At 40.3% G+C, this 20,907-nt stretch overlaps 1 protein-coding gene across 2 annotated transcripts in view; it reads right to left on the bottom strand.

Annotated features, from left to right (window-relative positions):
* Window positions 1-1,991: 1,991 nt before the first annotated feature.
* The window catches only part of LOC119651742 (neuroendocrine convertase 2), a 247,942-nt gene continuing 229,026 nt past the window's right edge, over window positions 1,992-20,907 (bottom strand). Inside the window, exons 9-12 of one of the 2 annotated variants that reach the window (XM_038055473.1) lie at window positions 14,515-14,748; window positions 14,291-14,455; window positions 14,112-14,229; window positions 1,992-2,543 (exon numbers count right to left, since the gene is read on the bottom strand). In XM_038055473.1, coding sequence (XP_037911401.1) covers window positions 2,373-2,543; window positions 14,112-14,229; window positions 14,291-14,455; window positions 14,515-14,748 — 688 coding nt within the window. In that variant the 3' untranslated portion in view covers window positions 1,992-2,372. Of the gene's footprint in view, window positions 2,544-14,111; window positions 14,233-14,290; window positions 14,456-14,514; window positions 14,749-20,907 lie in introns of both variants that reach the window. The other variant, XM_038055472.1, reaches the window with a different exon arrangement.

A 20,907-nucleotide genomic window follows, 5' to 3' on the forward strand; every position in this document is an offset into this window, starting at 1 on the left:
GTCTTTTCATAAAAGTGTCTCCTAGTGATCGTCTAGTCCATCTTATGCTCTTTCTCAGAGCTTTCTGGGCCTCTTTGCAACGATTTTAGGCATTAGCTGAATAAAACTTCGAAACTTGGTTAAGGAGTGCCTTTGTTTTTTCTTTTCTGTTTTGCCAAATCCAAGTTCGATCAGAGGTGTGGTGCACTGCGTAGAAAACTCGCAATGGATTTGGTGTGCCTCCGAGGAATCATATTATATTGTAACTAGGGCGATCAGCACTCGTTGGTACATAGCCCAATCTGTCTTCCTTGGGTTCCTGAATGGAGTTGTTGGAAGTTCCATTGTGTTACGTCCGTTACGAAATCAATGCACTTCTGATGTGAGAACATCATATCGTTTAACCACTTCACGCTCCAAAAAGAGCCACCATGTTATGAGCTGACACCGTGATATCGATACTTCTCGCCCAACCGGATGGAATTTTCTCCCACAGATATGCTGGACGTTGCATCTTACGGTTAGAATTCAAGGGTTACTCTCAATGCTGTTATGAAAGTAGAACTGATGAAAAACTGTTGCTGGATATCAACTCCTTTTAAATTTTTCAGGTAAAACCTAAACCCAGTTTTGATGTTCCTAAACTGTCAGTGATGAAACTTTTCTTGCTTTGGATGTTTGCAATAAAAGTTTATTTAATTTTTTTCTCGTTGTAAATAAAAATTTGCTTTATTTCTCGTTTGTGGTCAACATTCTTTTTAAATATATATTTTGTGTAATGAGGTTCACCTTTACTAAGAGTTTCTATAACTTTAAAACAAATGGTTGTACCATTAATTCAAATAAAAAGAAAATTTGCTTTTCACGTTGCATTAGTATGTTATATATATATATTTCAAATATTTTGTCAATAATAATATGATAGCAGTAACAGATACTTCTGCCCTTCAAAAGATGACTCTTCCTCCTGCTCGGTAAATCAAGTTCTTCTTGGATTAAATTATAATTAATTCATATATGTTTGCATTTTCTTTCCTGTATATAATAATCTCAAATCTCATTTATATTTTATGCAGATTTTCCTCGTTTTGTCATATTCATACATAAGTGTTCTTTTCTAAGTACATAGTAGTTATATGTTCATTTATACAGATAAGTAGAAGTAGTTTCTTTCATTTACATACACGTTTATTTCTCTAGATTGTTTTAAATGATATAGTTTTAGTAGTTCTTGTTGTAATACTTATTAAATAAAATACTTTTACTTTTATTTATTCGATATATTTTACACTTGATGATCACGTGTGCAATTTCCAAATTTTCCTGTTACTTAAATTGAAAATTGCATCAGTGATATTTTAATACTCTAGTTACATCCTTTTTTTGTTATTTTTAATATGTTTTACGTGTCCTGCTTGGATGTGATCTTATAGTGCAATATCCTAGCTCTTTTTAACATTGAATGAGGAATTGGTGTTTTCATTATTTAAAACAGATTTTGCACTTTAATTTGACACTAGAATTTCTAAATAGACAATTTTGAAATTTACTGATTTTGTATAGAATTTTGAAGACCATAGAAGTTAGTTAACTTTGTTAGTTTCAGGGATTTTCACATAGTTGCGCTTGAGTAAACGATGTTTTGGCTGGTAAAACACAATTTACAATAAAAGCCAAAGAAACTGTTTCTAAGAGTTAAAAAGTAAATTCAATTCGCTGAGCTGGCTTCGCTTTAAAATGATATTCCAAACATAAGGGGAGAGAAACAGTTGAGCTTCATACATGGCTCTATATGTTAGCAAAGCATAGGCTGCCGAAAAACGTCATCTACGTTATGGATTATGTATGGTCAGTATATTCTTGAAGCTTCTTTAGAGTTACTTGTATACGCGTTCGATAAAAATATATAAGATGAGAAATGTATACACTTTGAGAATGGAGAAAATTCTACAATATAGAACTACATTTAGAGATATAACATTGTTCACAGAGAGACAAAGTAAAACAATATAAAAATCTTCATCTAAAATATATTTTCTTCATTTCTTTACAAGTTTACATGTTTCTTGCTATTAGTGTAATTTCCTCATTGGTTACAAATTACTTCTTTTTGTGTTTTTCTTTAAGTTTTAATATTCTCTGAAAGTGTGCGTTTATTCATGAACAAAACTCTAGAAGGATGCAATGGTAACGGAAGTCCTAAAGTGTGCACAAACTGATATTTTCTGAACAACTTTATCTGTTCGATCTTGACTCTGTTTCTGAGTTTACCCAACGGATATACACATATCTGTATTTCAGCTTACACAAACAAAAAGAAATTGATATAGAGCAAAAAGTAGCAATGAAAAGAACACAAACAGCGTTAAGTTGAATATGCCGAAGTACACAGCCTATGAATCCTTGTTCATTTTCCGATCTTCATGCGCTTTCTTCACTATGGCTAGCTTTGAGTGAGGTGATGCTGGGGACAGAGCTCGGTAGGGTGGTTCCTTCGTGCCGTGTAAGACTAACGACCATTCTTTTAACCATCCGGTTCGCGGTTGCTGCGAATTGAATCGAGCCTGAAAACAGAGTAAAGTTTAAATATTGTATATATAGCAGTTGCATAGCGTGTGAATCCCCATATAAAAACCCAAACTTCAAACACTACTCTGATAAGGACGCGAATCACAAGGACCAAACAGGCCGATGAAAACGCAGATATCACAAAGTTCTTTGAAATCCAAATAATAGAAGTCAACACGTTTAGTTATACCAACAACCTGTCCAAATGTGTGTATCCCATGTCATCGCCCTAAATACGTCAAGCCCCGAAGTAATGACTGTAAATCCACATCGTTTAAGTCTACATGAATCCAGCATTTTCGTTTTCGTTCAGCTATGGATGGGCAATCTTTGAAAGACATCAGCGCATACCGCTGGCGTGCAAAAGTCGCGGAACGAAGATCGACGTTTACATACTAAACCACTTCTACCGTTCACCCTATCGAACTGTCGTGAGTCATTACTTAATGAGGCCGGTTAGCAATTGTGCTCAATCTTGTGGTGGCGATCGCTTGCCTCTCCATTTCTGCATTACGAATCCCTTTTTGGACGTTTGTTACAAATTCCACTACATCTTGCCATCCGCGGTTCGGTTGCAGCATGAATGTAGCAGAAAATGTTCGCTTTCTGTTGATCCTCCACGTCGCGAAGCATTCCTAAAAGAATATTGCATATTGTTCGTCCTTCATTCAGGAGCCTCGTCGTGACTAAACGTAAGTGCGTTAACTGGAACCTACTTCCTGACAGCTCTCCGACTGATTGAAGTTGCTCTTTCCTCGGTCTTCATTACTTTAGGTGTAGATTTGTAACTATGACTAACGCCGCGTGGTCGGATACCGTTCGAAAGCCACTCACCTTTCCGGCGCATATCCTGTACGATCGTGGCAGGCTTGGCTCTGATTTCCTTGATTTGTAATGCCAGCCCATACAGAAACGGTACAGAGCAAGACCGAGCTAATAATTTGGGAGAGCAATATTCTGCTGACATATGTATATATATTCTCTCTGCAAATCCAAATCCACCTCAAAGCTAAGTCGATTATCGAGCATTACTCGCAGGCATTTTACTGTCTTGTTGCTGCTTATTATCTGGTTTGCAGCTCATATTTATATTCCAGGCTATCTCAGCTTGTTCATTAGAACGTAGCTTCAAGCCAACTTTAGATCTTGCGGATCGCTGGATTTGCTGGAAGCTCGACCTAGTGGATATGCTCTGCCACCAACCCTGCATAGTATCGTACCCACGATAGAGCATAAAACCTGAGAAAGGCCTACTGAACCAACAACAAGAACTTTTCTACTAAACCTTATAAACTTCGAAATGCCAGCCTAACTAACTGCTTCAGAGGAGACTACAGAGTTGGAGAATACTTCCAATGAGGCAGTAGGACGGAATTACGAAGCCTGTCCCAGATGCAATGTCAAAATCTTACTTGGAGATTTTAGCAGCTGAGGAAAGACGGAGCCCGTATTCAGGCATTACGTCGGCTCCCATAGCTTACAATAAAACACCAATGATAACGAACTGCAGATTATTCAATTAGCAGGAAATGGTTGTTGGGAGTACTCCTCTCAACGTTGAAGAATGTATGAATATATAGAGGTGCTAATATTGATTCGAATCACTATCTTGTTGGCATGGTGCTGCGTTCCCAAACAACAACACCGCCTAGATTCCCCTCTGATAATCAGGTGAGATTGAACACTGAAGAAACAACAGAATCCCCTGTAAGCCTGGATGCTGCAATAACCATATCATTGGTACGATCAACCATAAACATATTTAGTCCCAGACGCAAAAATAGTCATAACGGTTGGTTCGACGATGAACGTAAGCTGGCAACAGAACGGAAGAATGTTGCATATCGGACAATGATGCACTCTCAAAGAACGCTGGCATTAACAGACACCTATCACGAGCTTTGTCGAGTGGAGAAGTGCCTTTATAGACAGAAAAAGGTAGCCTGGGAACAACCGCACTAGGTGCGGAAATTTGAACAACAAATCTAGTGGATGAAGCCATATGTACCTCGATATTTATTCTATCGAGAAAAAAACCTGGTTTTTGGAAATATCGGCGAATCGAACGTTGCGCAAATTGAAGACGACGAACAAATCCTGTCACAAGCGTGAAAGACGCAGTTCATGCAATTCATCGGCTTAAGGATCATAAGTCGCCAGGTGTCGATGGAATTTCAGCCTAACTACACCAAGTGGTTCATCCACTTATGTTCAAGGTGCAGGACAGTGAATCAATGCCTGATGGCTTGCAAAGAGGAATCACGTTTCTGAATACCATCCATAAAATATTCTGTAGAATATTCTTCGCTATCTAGCTCAGCCAGATAGTCCATACGCCCAGAACATCATCGACCCATACCAAAGAGGAGTCTTCACTTCAGGCAAATCAGCAACAAAGCAGACTTTCTCTCTCCAACAGGCAATGGAAAAACTGTTGAAATATGGCCATTAGTTGCACGATCTTTTCATCGATTGCAAGGCCCCCTATGGTAGCATAGCCAAGGCAAAGCTGTACACGTTCATGAGGGAATTCGGAATCCTGACGAAATTAATAAAACTGACTAGGTGGATGCTCACCAATGTGCGAGGCTAGATAAAAGGCCCATTCTCGGGCCCATTCAACACTAGCAACGGCCTAAAGCAATGGAGTCCCTTATCATGCATTCTTTTTAACCTGGATCCAGAAATGTGGTCCGTGATGCTGATGTAAATGCAAGAGATAAATTCCTCTTCAAGTCCACCCAATTACAGACCTATGCTGACGATACCAACACCATTGGAAGAACAGTCCGAGATGTAAAAATTGCTTCCCTCCAGATCGTGCCGGCGATAATCGGGGGCAGAAGAAGAACCGAGACGTAATACATGGCGGCAAAATCAGCACCAAAATCGAGAAAAACACCAACAAATAACACTAGTCGATTGAGAAAGACAAAGATAGAAGAATACAACTTTGAAACCATAGATAATTTCACTAATCTAGGACCGAAAATCACAACCGATGACAGCTACGACGAAAATATCCCACGCATGGAAGCTGGCAGGAAACAGAACCTATTTCAACTGTTATGTTCGAAACTTCTCACCATAGGTTCAAAGCTGTTAATGTACAAGATAATCATCTTGCTAGTCTTCATATATTTAGCGGAGGACTGGGTTCTAAGCAAGAGAAATTACGAACTCTTAGACGCGTTCGAGAGAAGAATCCTCCTATATTACGACGAAATTTATGAGCGATGCCATGATCGTCTGGTTGTGGACAAAATCTGGCCCAACACATTATGATGGTCGAATTATTTAATCCTCTTGGGTGAAGGAAATCCAGCCCCGCCAATAACTATGGTAGAAAAAGATGATGTGGAAAACCCTGCCTCAGATGGGGCGATGCCATAGACCAAGGCGCTAGACAGCTTTTAAGAATACCGAATTGGCGGACCTCGGCGAAAAACCAGGATGCTGGAGTTCCTTGTTAAGGTAGGCTTAGACTGGATACAAAAATAGACTAGTCACCGATCCCTGAGGGACGCCTCCTAGATGTTGTATTTCAGTTTCCTGTCGATGAAGTAACTACCCACTGGGCTTCTCAGGTAGCGCGGAGCGACGTTTCGATGGGCGGCTATATTCCCGAGGTGGAAGCATTCTTCACATCGAACGTGAGTAGCGCTCAGTATTTTTTTGATTCCCGCGACCATATCAGCAGCTGCCATGTCTACCTCCACTTTTACTACATTGAGAGGGTAATCCTGTGTGTCGGATCCGAGGAAACGACTTTCGAATGACTTCGCTAAAATAACCAGAATTGAAGGCAATGCTTTACTTGTGTTTCTTCAAGAAACCTAAGGTTTATGGACTAGGTATAGCGGATTAATATAATAGTCAGTTAAGATTTTCGCGAAACTGCATGTAAACACCGAATTTTACAAAAAAAGTTTAACAAGGCACCAAAAATTTAGCATTCAGTTGTTTTAAAAATCCTAGTTTACGGACTATCCGCATATTAAGTGCGCACGTTAAAATGCCGTTTACATTTTTTCTTTAAGATGATCACAGGGTGAGAGCAAGAAACACTTTTTTTTGGAGATGATTGTATAAGTTGCTCTGTATCTCAATAATGAACTACACCATCTGGAAAAATACTACGCATGCTCAAGACATAAGTAAATATATGATCAAAATTCGCATTTGTCTTTTTATCCAATTCCACACGGCATGACCTCCTTAACGATGGGGCGTTCTTTCTTGAATCCAATCTACATATCAGATAGAACTCTTTCATGTTCAGCTGCATCGAGCATCGTATTCTGCCCCATTTGACGATATGAGGAGGAATCACCGATTTGTTTGTCCCTTTTTGGTCATTTTTCAGGAAACATCCCTTCGTCGTGGAAATTTTGCAAAGTTTGTATAAACATATCTACTCTTTTGCAGATGTCAGCTTTTACTGTATTGTTCTGAATACCATCCGATCACTGCCCTTTCCTGCCGCATACTTTCTTAAACACTTTGAGCAACTCGTCTTTGGTGATACGAGAAAAGATGTCTGGATTGGCTGCTCCAATTACTTCCATCACGATGTTCAATGCGGGAACAATGTCTCCACTCTTGATTTCAGCATTATCAGACAGGTTACCTGCGGTCTATTCTCCTTCTCTATTTTAGACATCAATATTGTGCAGGCTCGGCCCAGTGTTTTACGACAGCTTAATTCTAACGATTTTTAAAGTTTATACTTTGACTTTCTCTAATCGCTTCCTGCAGGTCGTACCTCAGTTCCTTAAATCCGGGGAGTTGCTCTTAAAAGTGAAGTCTTCCTCTCGATGGATGAACGATTTTTCGGACATGAGGGCGTTTTGCCCTTTATTTCATCGTACCAAGGCGAGCATTGATCACTGCTGCCTACTCTATTCAGCAATGCTCCATTAAAGGTGTTGACAATAGCCTGGATTAATTATTCGGGCAAATTTTCAGCTGATCCTTGATTCGTACCGACATAATTTATCAGCAAATCAAACGCATCTTTTTCGAAGAAGCTATTCTTCCCCTTTGAACCTATCAGTTTAGAATGTGTAGGAGGGGGAATAGACGTAGATTCGGAGTACCCAGTGATTCTTTGTACTCGACGTCCACATTTAACAGTATATCCAAATTCTTTATGAACCGCAAGATTTCCGCTGGAAGATGCAATGAGAGTCCATCTAAACCAAACGTTTAAGTAAGTTTAGATCTTCTGCGAAATAGTTGGGAGAGGATCCGAGAATCAAAAGGCGTTATAAGAACCGGATTCAGTTCTCCCAATATCTCTTACAATGTTCCGTGAGTCTCACATCCACTGAAGCAGCGATGCCATACCTCCTTTCCAAAAGTTTTTTGTTGTGTCTGTTATCAGAGAAAGATCAACACCAGCCAAGACTCTCCGGCGGCATCACAAACTTCTCACGTTGTCACCTTTCAGAGTTTCGTCCTCTATCCTGAAAACCACAGAATGAAGAGCAGACTCACAGGACTTTCCACGTTGGTAAGGATGTTGGTTTTAATTTAGCGGGTGATGCTCAACCAGTCTCTCCATATACTTCAACCAGGATGATGTTAAGCTAATTAAATGATGCAAAGGTGGTTTCTAAGTCAGTCTGCATGGATTATTTCCACATACCGACATTAGACCAGCTGCGGTTACATAACAAGTTTAGGAGTGGAAGAAACGGTTCTGTCAGGGAAAATTCAGCCTGTACTTTTTTTTGTGGCAGAAGTTTCCTTCTGACGAACCATCTTTTTTCGCTTTCTGAGGAATTATGCAAAATAGCATGGTCAGACTGGTCATAGCCAGGTTTCAAGTTTCTTTCATTATGGGAGTGACCGTACTCTCCTTTCGTAGACTAAGTGGAGATTTTGCACTGAAGTAGAAAGCATGTTCTCAATAGATTTCTTCAAAGAACTCTGCTCCAAATATTGTATATGTACCTGTACTTCAACTCGATTGCTCAAAGTTGGAGGTGGGTTCGAAGAACCTGTACAACTCTCGATATCAGCAATCAGATCTCGGACAAGCTGAAGATGGTAGAGCACCATTTAATTGACGAGGAACCACAAACGTTCCAGTATGAAAAAATAAAGACGAAGTTTTCAAATTACCATCGGATTTGATGTCATGAAGATTTAAACGCATTTTCCCGAAATGACATTATTCAAGTTACCGATAACTGAGAGTGATTCGTTAAAAACTGTAGAACCACTGACGCAGTACACTCTGAGCTACTCATGAAGGATCAGCGTGAAATCCATTGCTTTAATTATATTGCCCTTTCGGATTAAAAAAAATGTTTAACGGCTTGCCGCACAAACTCGGTGGTTGTAAACTGCGCTATTGATTCCGCGCGATGATGTGCACTCGTCGAGATCTCGCAACGAAATGAAGTTGCCGGTCGGTTGCTGTGTCTGTGGCAAACGAGCCGCAAACTTGGTCACCAACTTGGTTTGCCGTTTGTGGGCGCTCTAACGCTGATGCTGATGATTTTTTCATTGAGACGCAACCACAAGAAATCGGAAGCTAAAATAATCATAGGATAACTTATCCGCGGAGTTGTTGGCTCACCCTTTGATCTACTGTTGAAAAAATTCACTCAGAGTATCCACTGCTCATAAGAGGCGACCCAATGGGATTGAAATTGGTGGACTAGTGACCTGCAAATTTCGAAATGGTTTTGCCGACTTTGACAACATTAGTGAGGACCCTCAGAATACTTGTTTTCTATACCTTAAGCGGAAAGTCCCGCGATTCTGGTCTTAAATCCAGTGAGATGGGGAATCCGGAGAGTACTCCCTTTCCCTTTTGCGGGACTAAAATGTCGTGTTATGGTAAGCTTGCTGACAAGTATTGTAAGGTACGCTCTTCTGACTTGAGGGTCATTTTCTTATGACTGCGAAATTTTGTTGTCTGCGTTACAATTCTGAGGCGGTGCGCGCCAACGAAAAGGAAATAAACGATTTGAACTGTAAGATGGGCTTTGATGAGATCTTGCTCGGGTATGTGATGAGATGTCATGGTCTTACTGATCATAGACACAACCGTGAAATAATTTTATTCTTGTACAACTTCGCGATCAGCAGAAGATTTAGCAATCGACCTCTAAAGGTACCTAACAACTCTCAAGTTCAATACGACCCATTTTCCGAATCTGGCCATTGTATATCGGTCGTGAACATTTTTTGCAGGTTAAACACCACAATCTCTGAACAACCTGCACGAGAATATTCAAGTGGACTGGGCCGCCATCAAATGTATTGTGACGTTTCTTACAGGGGAAGTATTCGGTCATGGCTAAAACTGCCTGACTATGAAAAGGTGAATGAAGACCAGGGAAAGTATGGAGCTCAGAGCTCTATTGATGGTTTCGACTGGGGTAAGCACCACGCTTTAAATTTTTTTTACCGCGACAAAGTAGGAGAAGCGTAATATAGCGTGCACGACGACAAAAATAATAATTCTATCAATCTGTTGTTCAGGGAAGCACAAGCTGCCGCAAATAATACCAATTTCGCTACTGTTCACCACAACAGGAAAGATCTTGCAGATGTTCGAAAGCATTGCGATGGACCTGTGAGTTAACGGTAGGAGTCTTATCCACGATAACAGGTAACCGGAGAAGAGGAAAGAAAAAAAAACTTCACCGCCATAATCAATCATATAACATCCAGTGAGGTTCCATTTTGTGAGTGATTTGGCAAGATACTGTAATATGAGCATACGCAACATTTCTAAAAACACCGATCAGCAAAATCACCTCAGCCATGAATGGCCTCAAGCGGACTGAAAGCGCGGTTTTTATTGTCTCCTTGCGATAATGTTCCCTTGTTGTTGCAAAGATAATAGGTAAAACAATCCTAGAAAAGATCAAGGAACATCACGAAAACTGGATGGACAAGGACCTAAATGGCTTCTGAAATTTATCCTCCTGTGCTGACCACTTTAACCGGATCATTATGAAACCGTATACGAAGTCCAAATCATCGCTCCATCTGCTTTTCATAGATTTTGGAATAGCATTCGACAACGACAATATGTGTCTGGAACAATTTATGTTATGAGTAGGAGCATTCCGGCGAAAATAAAAATATTATTTAAACGTGATATGACCGCGTAATATGTTATGGTCCTCTGAGATAATGTCTCGAAAAAATTTGAACTCTTAAGCAAAGTCTACCAGAGCTGCATTCTGACTCCAATAATTTTTCTTCTCGTTATCGATGAAAAAAAGAAAAAAGGAAAAAACAACGTTCTATGCTGATGCCATCTACTTGCTTATTCATCGAGTCATAGACCTTGGGCAAATGGGTCTGGATTTGGAAAAGCAGGCGAGCAGATCATGGTATTATGCCCGGTAATAATGTAAGAAAGTTAGTCCGAGCAAAGCCAATACATGTCTACGCATAAATATTGGTACCCTCAATGGAAAGGCACGGAACTTGCAAGAGCCCTTCGAAATAAACTCATTGATATTGGCGGTCTACAAGCAACTTGATGGTCCGGTGCCAAAAGCTGCGACATAGAACGCGAACGCAGTAAAAATAGTTACAAACCTCTCTATTTTGTTAGCCCACACACTCAATGTGGTGTTGGCATTGCCACCTCAGATAGGCCAACCTGTTGCCTGGCGGCTGGCAATTTCTCGATGCAAAGACCTGCAGCGTGCCTGTTGATGACTATATCATCATTGCAACCGACCTTCATGGTAGTGTTGGTGAAAAGGAAAACAGCTGTCATGAGGAAAAGGGTTTGGTGCGCGCAAAGAGGATGGGGAGTAATTTCGCGGACACCCGCCTTGGACTTGCGAATACATGGTTCATAAAACGATTGTCTCATCTTCCTACATTTAATAGTGGGAACAGTGAAACACAAATCGACTACAATCTCATAATTTACAAGAACGCAAGCCGGGAAAGAAAGAAAACGATCACTATCACCCGAACGGTCCATTCCAAAGATCTTTACAATAAACTAGACATTCGGGATGGCGAAAGAGATCTGTATCGACCTGCCAAAAGCCGACATCAAACCACACAGGATATCGAACACTTCTGTTGCGTTAATGACAAGAAAGGCACTTTGCTTACTAACCGTCGATCCGCGACGAATACATGGCAGGTTTCAAAGGATGAATTTGTTCTCTTTCTCTTGATCTTAAACTTCCGCAATCATTGCCGACATTTAGAGCAACTCCAACTGTTAGCACTACTGAAGTCGAGGAAGCAATAAAACGAATGAAATCGGGGAAAACAACAGGATCTGACGACATTGCATCTGAACTTTGACAACTGAAGAGCTGGCCCCAACACTGCGGCTCAGTGATTTCGTTAATCGCTTTATTTAAGAAAGCAGAACACCATCTAACTGGAAAGAAAGTACCACAACTCCAATATTGAAAAAGAAAAGTAGTCCAGCAGAATGTTCAAATTACCGGCCGGTCCGGTTACTTTCCAAAACCATGAACATTTTTCAACGCATTCTTGACAAAAGTATTCGCAAAATAATTCAGATAACCGTGAATTAAGTTGGGTTTCATGACTGCGCGATCATTCATGGAGTAAAACCCTGGCAAGCATCGCCCTCTTTACACTGCATTTCTGAATCAGGAAAAAGCGTTTGAGCGTGTTCCAAACGAACTCATCTAGTATGCTCTACCACTCCTCTTTGTTCTTGTTATGGACACTGTCACACGGGACATTCAAAGTTCAGCGCTCTATACACTGCATTATACAGATGATGTTTTAGACGCTAGGAAAACAGCAACAGCAAAAATGATCTCGAGCAACTTGTCCAAAAATGGAATCATCAGCCCATGCAACATGATCTCCGATTCTGATCTGAAGAATCTTGAAGTTTTGACAACAAATCCCCTTGAAACAGGCACCACTATCACTGCCAGTAGCAGTGACCTGCCAGAACTGAGCGATTTACATATTTTGGGTCAATGTTATCGGCCAATGGAAAACTGCGTTATGAAATTATTTCACGCACCACTAGTGTTCTTTGTGATCGACGTATTAACGAACCTATTAAATCTAAAATTTACCACAATGTCGTCCGTCCAGTCGCCCTCTATGGTTCTGAGTGTTGGTCGACTATAAACGACAATGGACGGCGCCTTGCGTTCATAGAGACGCAGATCTTACGTTGGGCGAATGGCGTAACACGCCTTGATCACATCGCGGTTAATATCGCATCGATCGTGAAAAAATTGTTAAAAAGGCGTCATCGATGGTATGGTACCGTAATTCGCACTAACAAGGATTCACTTGCCAAGATCAATGTGATCATCGAAATCGATGGTAAGCGACTAGATGGCCGGCCAAAATAACGGCGACTTGATACGCTGGAGAGCAACAACTCGATTACAAACCGATGACATGTGCCTTTAAAGAATTCGATGGGGTGTCCGTCCATAATAATTGCAAATTGTTGCTGACGCCTTTCATGGAAGTTTTTGTCTAACTAATAAAAATCTCTACTCATCGATATTTGCTTTATGTCCCTCCTGTTTACTAGCCTGAATGATATCGCCTTTTGATTTCCTACCATTGTCATACTACGACTTACAGCCTAAGAGATTCCTCTAGTGATTGAAAACAAATCTTTGATTCCCCATTATTATTAGTTTAAAATAATATTATTCAAACTGGTTGGACATTTTTATAAAAAAGGAAATATTTAACTAAATAGATAAACAAGATAAGAGTGCATGTTCGGGGGGACGTTTTGCCTTCATTCTGGTCATCATCCATCATATTGAATAGGAACGCCTACGAAGCTGAGACTGTGATTGAATTGATCCAAAAAGCATAAAATACATAGTATTTCGCATGAATAAAATGTAGAATAAAATCATTCCGCCAAATCACGTCAACCTTCACTTAAGAACATCTCTGCAGATGATGGCTTTAACTTTTTACCAAAAAATAGAATTCAACCGTTGCGCCTTACACCCAAGAAAAAACTTCAGGGTTACAATATTACAGAATATTGAAGAAAAACCCATCCACTGCTGCTTACTAGAGTCATTAAAATTACATATGGATCCATCCTGCATCATAAATTTATCATTGGAATGCCATTCAATGTGTTCTCCACAGAATTTTCCATGCCTTCTCGAATTGGGGACAACAGCAGATTAAATATGAATATAAATTATAAATAGGGAAATCTGATAGGGTCAGTTTATTACGTCGTCAAAAACAAAGAGGAAAAATATTGTATAAGTTGGGAATTTGGAATTGAGATATTTTTGACGTTGTATAAGCAGCATCCGTACAATGAATATATCTATAAAACCGTAACTTTATTGGTGCAATCCACTTTCAGTACGATAATTCCCTTAACATTGCAATATATCTGTAGGAAACGTACAAACTATACAATAAAAAAGAAAAGTAAAGTTGTCCAACTACCCCTAACTGCAAATTAGTTGAAATTTCAACACCCTAAATAAAGTGCAGAGTAGCATAAATAACGAATAATTACCACCCCAAAAGCTATTAATATACTAAATACTGATAGTACTGGTCTAACTTACCTCTAACTTCCAAGTACCATGTGGGTATTCTCCCCATGTGTGTGTTGTCATGAATGGCCATTTTGTGAACCCGTCTCTATGATCATCGTCGTTCGCTCGGCGACTTAGAATCATTGATCTGCTGAAAAGTACTATAATTAATTGACTATGTTCAACTGATCAGTGAAGTCCTGTAGCACCTCGTTCCCATTGGTGATGTGAGAAACAGCTCCAAATCCCCGCGCCTGCTAGCATTCGCTGTGATTACCGCTTGCACATGCTCCAAGTAGTTGACCTCAGTATCTGTTCCCTTACATGCGTTTGTTTTAATCTCAAGAAACAAGGATCGGCCGGACATAATTTGACTAAAAGTAACATAATTGAAATGTTGGATTTTTATGCGAAAAATTACTGTGATAATTACTGTGGTTCAAGTATAGATCCTGCTTCGCAATGATATCGGGCAGGAACCGTGCGCCATTGCTTTGCAAGCGTTACCATAGCCCCGGCGTCCAGTACTCCAAAGCCAAACAAGTGATTGAACTCCAATCCTACTCCGTTCATAGTCCAGTGAAATCGATTCTTCGCATCAAAGAGGGAATTCCTTTTGGAAGTTAAGACTGTCAGGTGTTGAACATCACGCCATGTTAATTGAGGGCTGAAATGGATTTCGTCAATTTCAATAATGGTTCGAAAAACGACTTGACATAAAACTAATTAAAGTCCCTTGTTACAATCACGTCACCTTAATAGAAATCCCCGACTGTTCAATAATTTAGTTCAATATTCGTAATTCGAGAACTCGGTGCCTTTCACCTTTTCAAATTGATTCAATTAATTTCCTAATGTGGGTGGGAAATTGACAAAAAGCAGTTATACTACTTGAATGGTGATTGATGCTCTTACTTTTTTTGGCAATAATGTTCCCAACTGGAACAGGGTTTATTACTAAAGAATATCAAGTTCTACACCTTTTCAATAGTGCAAGTATTCTTCCAATGGATTATAAGATTAATAATTTCATATCAATCTTTTCCCTTCAAATTTTTATACAGGTGAAAGTATGAAACATTCTCAGATTATGGATTTATTAGAATTTGTTTTTTAGGGAAGAAGCGCAAAGAAATCGTAGATGGTAAATCGAGAGAAATTTTGAAATATTTTATATTATAATTGTAAAATGAAGCTAATAGTATTAATATCAATTTCAAAAACCTACTACTTTCTATCAAATTTTTTTATAGTACGAGAAAATTTCCATTGGCTTTTTGAACGTGTGTGTTAAGCTTAGAATTCCGTGTTATTTCAAGGTACTTAGCAATCTTTAATTGCTGCCGTTTCTACAGAAAACGGGAATAAAGTGGCTTCATTTCACGAAGTAGGATCAAATAGGCTCTACTAGGACTTTGCTTCAAATTGTCGACAGTAGTCAAGAGAAATCCTCCAAACATCCCTATTTCCATATTTTTTTAATATTTTACCATTTTCATATCATTTTTTTTTTCTTATAAAATGAATATAAAAGTTGGAAGTGGAAGTGAAAAGTTTTAATGAGGTAGCTACCTCCTAGCTCTGACTTAAGAACATCTATGTAGAAATAACTTTACTGATAACTGTTATCAGTGAAAGCAGGCCGATTTCATTAGCGTCAAATATTGTATGGATGCCTGCCACAAGCAAATTCAAGGAACAGAAAATATGTTGGTGAACATTGCACGCTTTGCCTTCGGCAAAACATAGATTGGTATTGGAAACGCCTGCTGAACCAATAGTGGTAGCTCGGCTATCAATCCTTCACCTCCACATTGTGAACGACAGGACCCTTTTTCTTTATGAAAAAATGCGAACAGAGAAGGTATGAAGGCAAGCCTCCTGGGCCTAAAACTGGGACAAATTGTTTTAACTGGTGATCCGATTGGGGGTTGGGCAAAGCTTATAACCCTATTATAATTTTACATGATGCTGTACAGCAGTAGGCCCAGGGCGGAGCCCTTTGCGTACTCATGTAGGCAACGTACCCTTTGGGTTTGCCATTGGTGTCATACTGAAACCTTCTCTCTTCTAGATATCTGTCAATAACAGCAGCTAGGTAGATCTAAGAACCCGCTCTAACATATTATCTCTAAAAAATAATATGTATTTACTGGTCAAAATGGACTGTCTAGAAGTTTGATGGCATGAAAAATGTCCCTCGAAGATAATCGCCTCGATAAACTCAGCATTCAGACTTCGCTGGCAGCTTGTTTTTTTTTCATTATGCCGCCCAGGTCCGGAGCATTGTCGTTGCATATTCTACTGCGGATGATCAGTAATTCACCTTAAGTGATTGCTAGGTACGCCATCGCTATCTTGCCAGGCCGGATAGCTCCATACGCTCAAAACATCATTGGCTCATACCAAAGAGGCTTCACTGCAGGCAAATCAGCAACAGGTCAGATTTCCGCCTGCGACAAGCGATGGAAAAACTGTTGGAATATTGCCCTCAGTTGTACCAATTTTCATTCAAAAACAAGGGAAAGCCCAATAATGCGTCCTCTTTAACCTGACCGTGGAGAAAGTCATTCGCGATGCCGATGTCAATGCTCTTCAGGTCCACCCAACTACTGGCCTACGCTAATGATATTAACATCATGGGAAGATCAACCCCTTCTCCTATCTAGGATCGAAAATCACAACCGATAACAGCTAGCACAATGAAATCCGCACACGGTTGTTGGCAGCCAACAGAGCCTATTTCAGCTTACAAAACCTGTTTTGTTCGAAAAGTCTGAACCTAGGGTCAAAGCTCTTACTGTACAAGACTATGATCTTGCCAGTCCTTGTATATTTCTCGTAGACTTGCGTTCTTAACAAAAAAAAACTGCGACGTGTTGGCCGCGTTTGGGAGAAGAATACTCTGAAGAATTTTTAGCCCCCTACATGAGGATGGACGATTCCCTAGCCTACATAACGACAAAATCTATGAGCAATACCATGACTGTAAGGTTGTGGATTAAATCCGGCTAAATAGGCTGCATTGGGTGGGTCACTTAATCCGTATAGATGAAGATGATCCCACCCGGAAAGTCTATAAGGGCAATATCAATGGTAGAAAAAGAAGACGAGGCAGACCCCGCCTGAGATGGAGCAGATCAGGACGCCAGACAGCTTTTAGGGATATCGAATTGGTAGACCTCGGCGCAAAATGGGGATGTCTGGAGTTCTGGAGTTCCAAACATGTCTGCCCGGTTGGCTGAATCATTTTTGATTCAATCATCGGCAGACCAGAGCCTCCCATCTACGTTTCGGCCGCCGGTCAAATGCAGAATGTTCTGACGTAACTGATTGGCCGAACTCTACGTGGACGGCAGGCTTAAGATATACTCATTGTTAGAACCGCTTAAAGTGAACAAACGGTTGATTTTTCGTGTTAAATGTCGTTACGAAGAGACAGGCGTTGTTAATCGCCCTAAAGCCGGTCACTCGCACTCTTCTGGAAGCGGAACGGTCGACAATTAATCGAAACCCTTGTCGTAGCCATAGCGAGTGATATGAAATTATTTCCACAAACCATTTCCCGCATTCTGAGCGAAAATCTGAGACTAGACGCCTACAAACAATACAATGGCCACATCGTTCCTCTGCGACTGTAGCGTTTCAGAGCCGGCAAAAGTTTGTTTCAAATAAATCTTCTTCAGAGATGAAAAAATGTTTACGGTCGAATAAAAATACAACAAGCAGAATAATCGGTGTATAGGCGCGGTTATCATATGATGCCAAAGACAGAGCCACACGTGTCATTTATATCTATTTCTGCACTCCCGGAGTCAATGCCACCGTTAAAATTTACGAAGAAGCTGACCAGTAGTCAAGTCACCCAATGATACTTTCTTCGCTGGTTTCAGCATTTATCCATGGTGAAAATTGTACGCCAAAAAGCCCCGACCTGAATCCGCTGAAATTACAAGACATTTTAGAGCGAAATACATTCAAATATCGAATCGCTTAAACGAGGTCTCGTCGTAGAAGCCACAAAAATACCGTCAGCGACTATGCGTACGCCTATCGCTAAACAGCCCGAGCATTTACAGCTTATTAAAATCGTATTTTCTTCATTTCGAAAAATAAAAAAATATTTTTGCAAGACCCTAAAATATTTGCTGTTAATTTCCCCGTGGAATAGGGTAACCAGTAGATAAACGCCCTCGAAACCTTTGTGGTGTGTGGTATGCGAGTCACCGGTCGACGTATTGCATGCCAGTGTTTCGTTTCCGAGAACAAGTTCTGACGGGTAACCATTAGGCTTTCATCTGATACACCAGGATTTCTGAGAAGAATATATTTTCAGTTAGCCTAGGAAAAAGGTAGTGACCAAGAAAGAAAGATAGAAATGCGTGACGGTTGGTTCAGTAGCGCTTTCAATTTGTGTGCTAACCAACCAATGCGAAAAAAAACAAACATCAGTTCTTTGGAGAGATGAAGAGAGTAAAATAAAAAAAGCTGCTATTGTTTGAAGAAACCGGTGACCTCTCAAAGTAGTGATATGAATTTCGGCAACCCCTTTCTATCGTCAATGCGGTAACTTGGTGGTGAATTCAGCTTCAGGTGCGATGGCATACGACAACTGACGCAATGGTAATGATAGACGCCAGTCATCTCTTTACTTTGGTCAGCTGGAGCTCGACTAGGGTCACTTTGGCGAAATTGGATGTTTGAAGATGCTTGGTGCTTTTATTTAGAAAACACTTGCAAGGCAAACTTGAATGGATATAGGACAAACGGTTTCGTCCAGGGCAGAGCCAACTCGTCAGACGCTGCCTCACCTCCGCCCTGTGAGCAGTGTGACCGTGAGTAGCAACAGATGGAAAACGTTCCTTTATATATTTGGAAAAACACACCAAGGGTGCGAATTATATCCAAGTGAAACTGCCAATAGTTTGAGCCTAAGCTAGGCTAAAGCTAAATTATTGTTTAGGATAAGTGGAGGATCCTAAGTCCACATCCACTGACGAATTGCCTCTGCCCTGGACGAAATCGTTTATCCTATATTTTTTGAATGCTTGGATGCCATGCCCCAAACGAGGGATCCGTGGACCAAAAAGAGTAAGTTGCTCTCCATTTGGTCCGGTCCAACATGAAGTGGATGTGGACTTAGGATTCCTCACTTATCATGAACAATAATTTAGCTTTAGCCTAGCTTAGGCGCAAACTATTGGCGGTTTCACTTGGATATAATTCGCGTGATTGATGCATCAAGGCATTGATTGAGGCATCAAGTGGATGTGGACTCAGGATCCCTCACTTATCCTAAACAATAAAGCTTGAATGATAAGAAAAGGACAAAGGGCCGAATGAATACATTATTATAGTAGGAACTTTAATTTTCCATAGAAAGATCTGTGAAAAGTAATGGAAGGTTCTGGAAATCCAGAGGAAGGGGTAGTTATTGGTTTTGCAGATGATCTGTTATAGTCACGAAACGAACCCATACCCAATCAAATTTGCAATACAACTTACAAATTTCGAACTCTCCATCTACGGCTGCAAATTTTGACTGCCCAACAAGAATTGGTTTTTCGGATGCAAGCGCGCTCCCCCACAATTTTGTCCAGGACCCCGTAGTATTTCTTTAGCATAATTTCAGCTAAAATTTAATCAGCAACATATTCTGAGTTTAAGCGAAGTAATAAAAGAGCGAGACTTTTTTCCACAAGTAAAATTGTGCTTTTGCTTTCTAGAAAGCCTGTTTTAACCAAATTTAATATCGGGCTGTTAAATGGCACCCGGTAGGCACGCCTTTATAATCTAAGAATAGCATTTATCCAAGGTATTCACTTTAAGATGCAGTTGCAGAGTAAGAAGCATCCCAATGGCACAATACTACACTCCGACTCCGAGTTCCAATATGGAAAGACCTTTCTGTGATAAACCCAATGCATTCAGGTAGATGATTTTTAAAAGTCAAATTGTCATCCTCTCTCGTGATTGGAATGTCAAAAACTCCACCATGTTATTTAGGGTTCATACAATCCGCAGGAAGATAAAAACAAAAAGCTAACATTATAGAAAGAGATAAATAAAGTATAGATGAAGTCACTCGACTATGCAAAATTCTACCTGATCTCTTTTGGTGACAGGTCCCATGACTGGCCGACAAAACGTATTCGTTGTCGCTAAAAACATGTACGCGTTAAATAAAAAGCCTCGGGGAAATGCTTAGGCGTTAAGATCATTCGATGTGGCAGGAGGGACCCTGGTGTCGTCGAGTATTGAACAAGACTTCTTGTTGCGTGGACGACTAAAAGAAGTCGGATGATTTGATGGCCAACTAATGGTCATGTCGGTGAAAAGGCAGATAGCAACAGGTGGCAGGGAACAGATGAGGATGGCGAACATATAATCGATTTTGGGGACATTCACACCCTCCATTTGTCAACACGTCGTTTATTAAACGATAATCTCATCTTCCGACATTTTATAGTTGGAATAGTAAGACGCAAATTGACCTTATGCTCATAGGACGTACCATTTTATCCTCGTCACTGTGGACCAGCGCAACTCAACACCGCCCATTGATTGTTGTCTTGCAAATCAAGTCACAAAAAAACGTGATATCAAGCTAAAACCAAGATCCAGAAGCGGCCCATGTAACCCTTGGAGTCACCAAGCCAGGTAAGTGGTTCATCAACTTTGATACTTGGCTCGGGAACGACATGTCTCTCGTAGATAAAGTACCAATTGGAAAATTTGCAAAAATATGAGCCGTGCAACAAAGAAAACGTTTGCTATTACTCGAGAGATTTGCCAAAATTTTACAGCAGAGGCACACATAATAACA

This window comes from Hermetia illucens, chromosome 3, assembly GCF_905115235.1.
Source record: "Hermetia illucens chromosome 3, iHerIll2.2.curated.20191125, whole genome shotgun sequence".
In the NCBI taxonomy this organism is placed as follows: domain Eukaryota; kingdom Metazoa; phylum Arthropoda; class Insecta; order Diptera; family Stratiomyidae; genus Hermetia; species Hermetia illucens.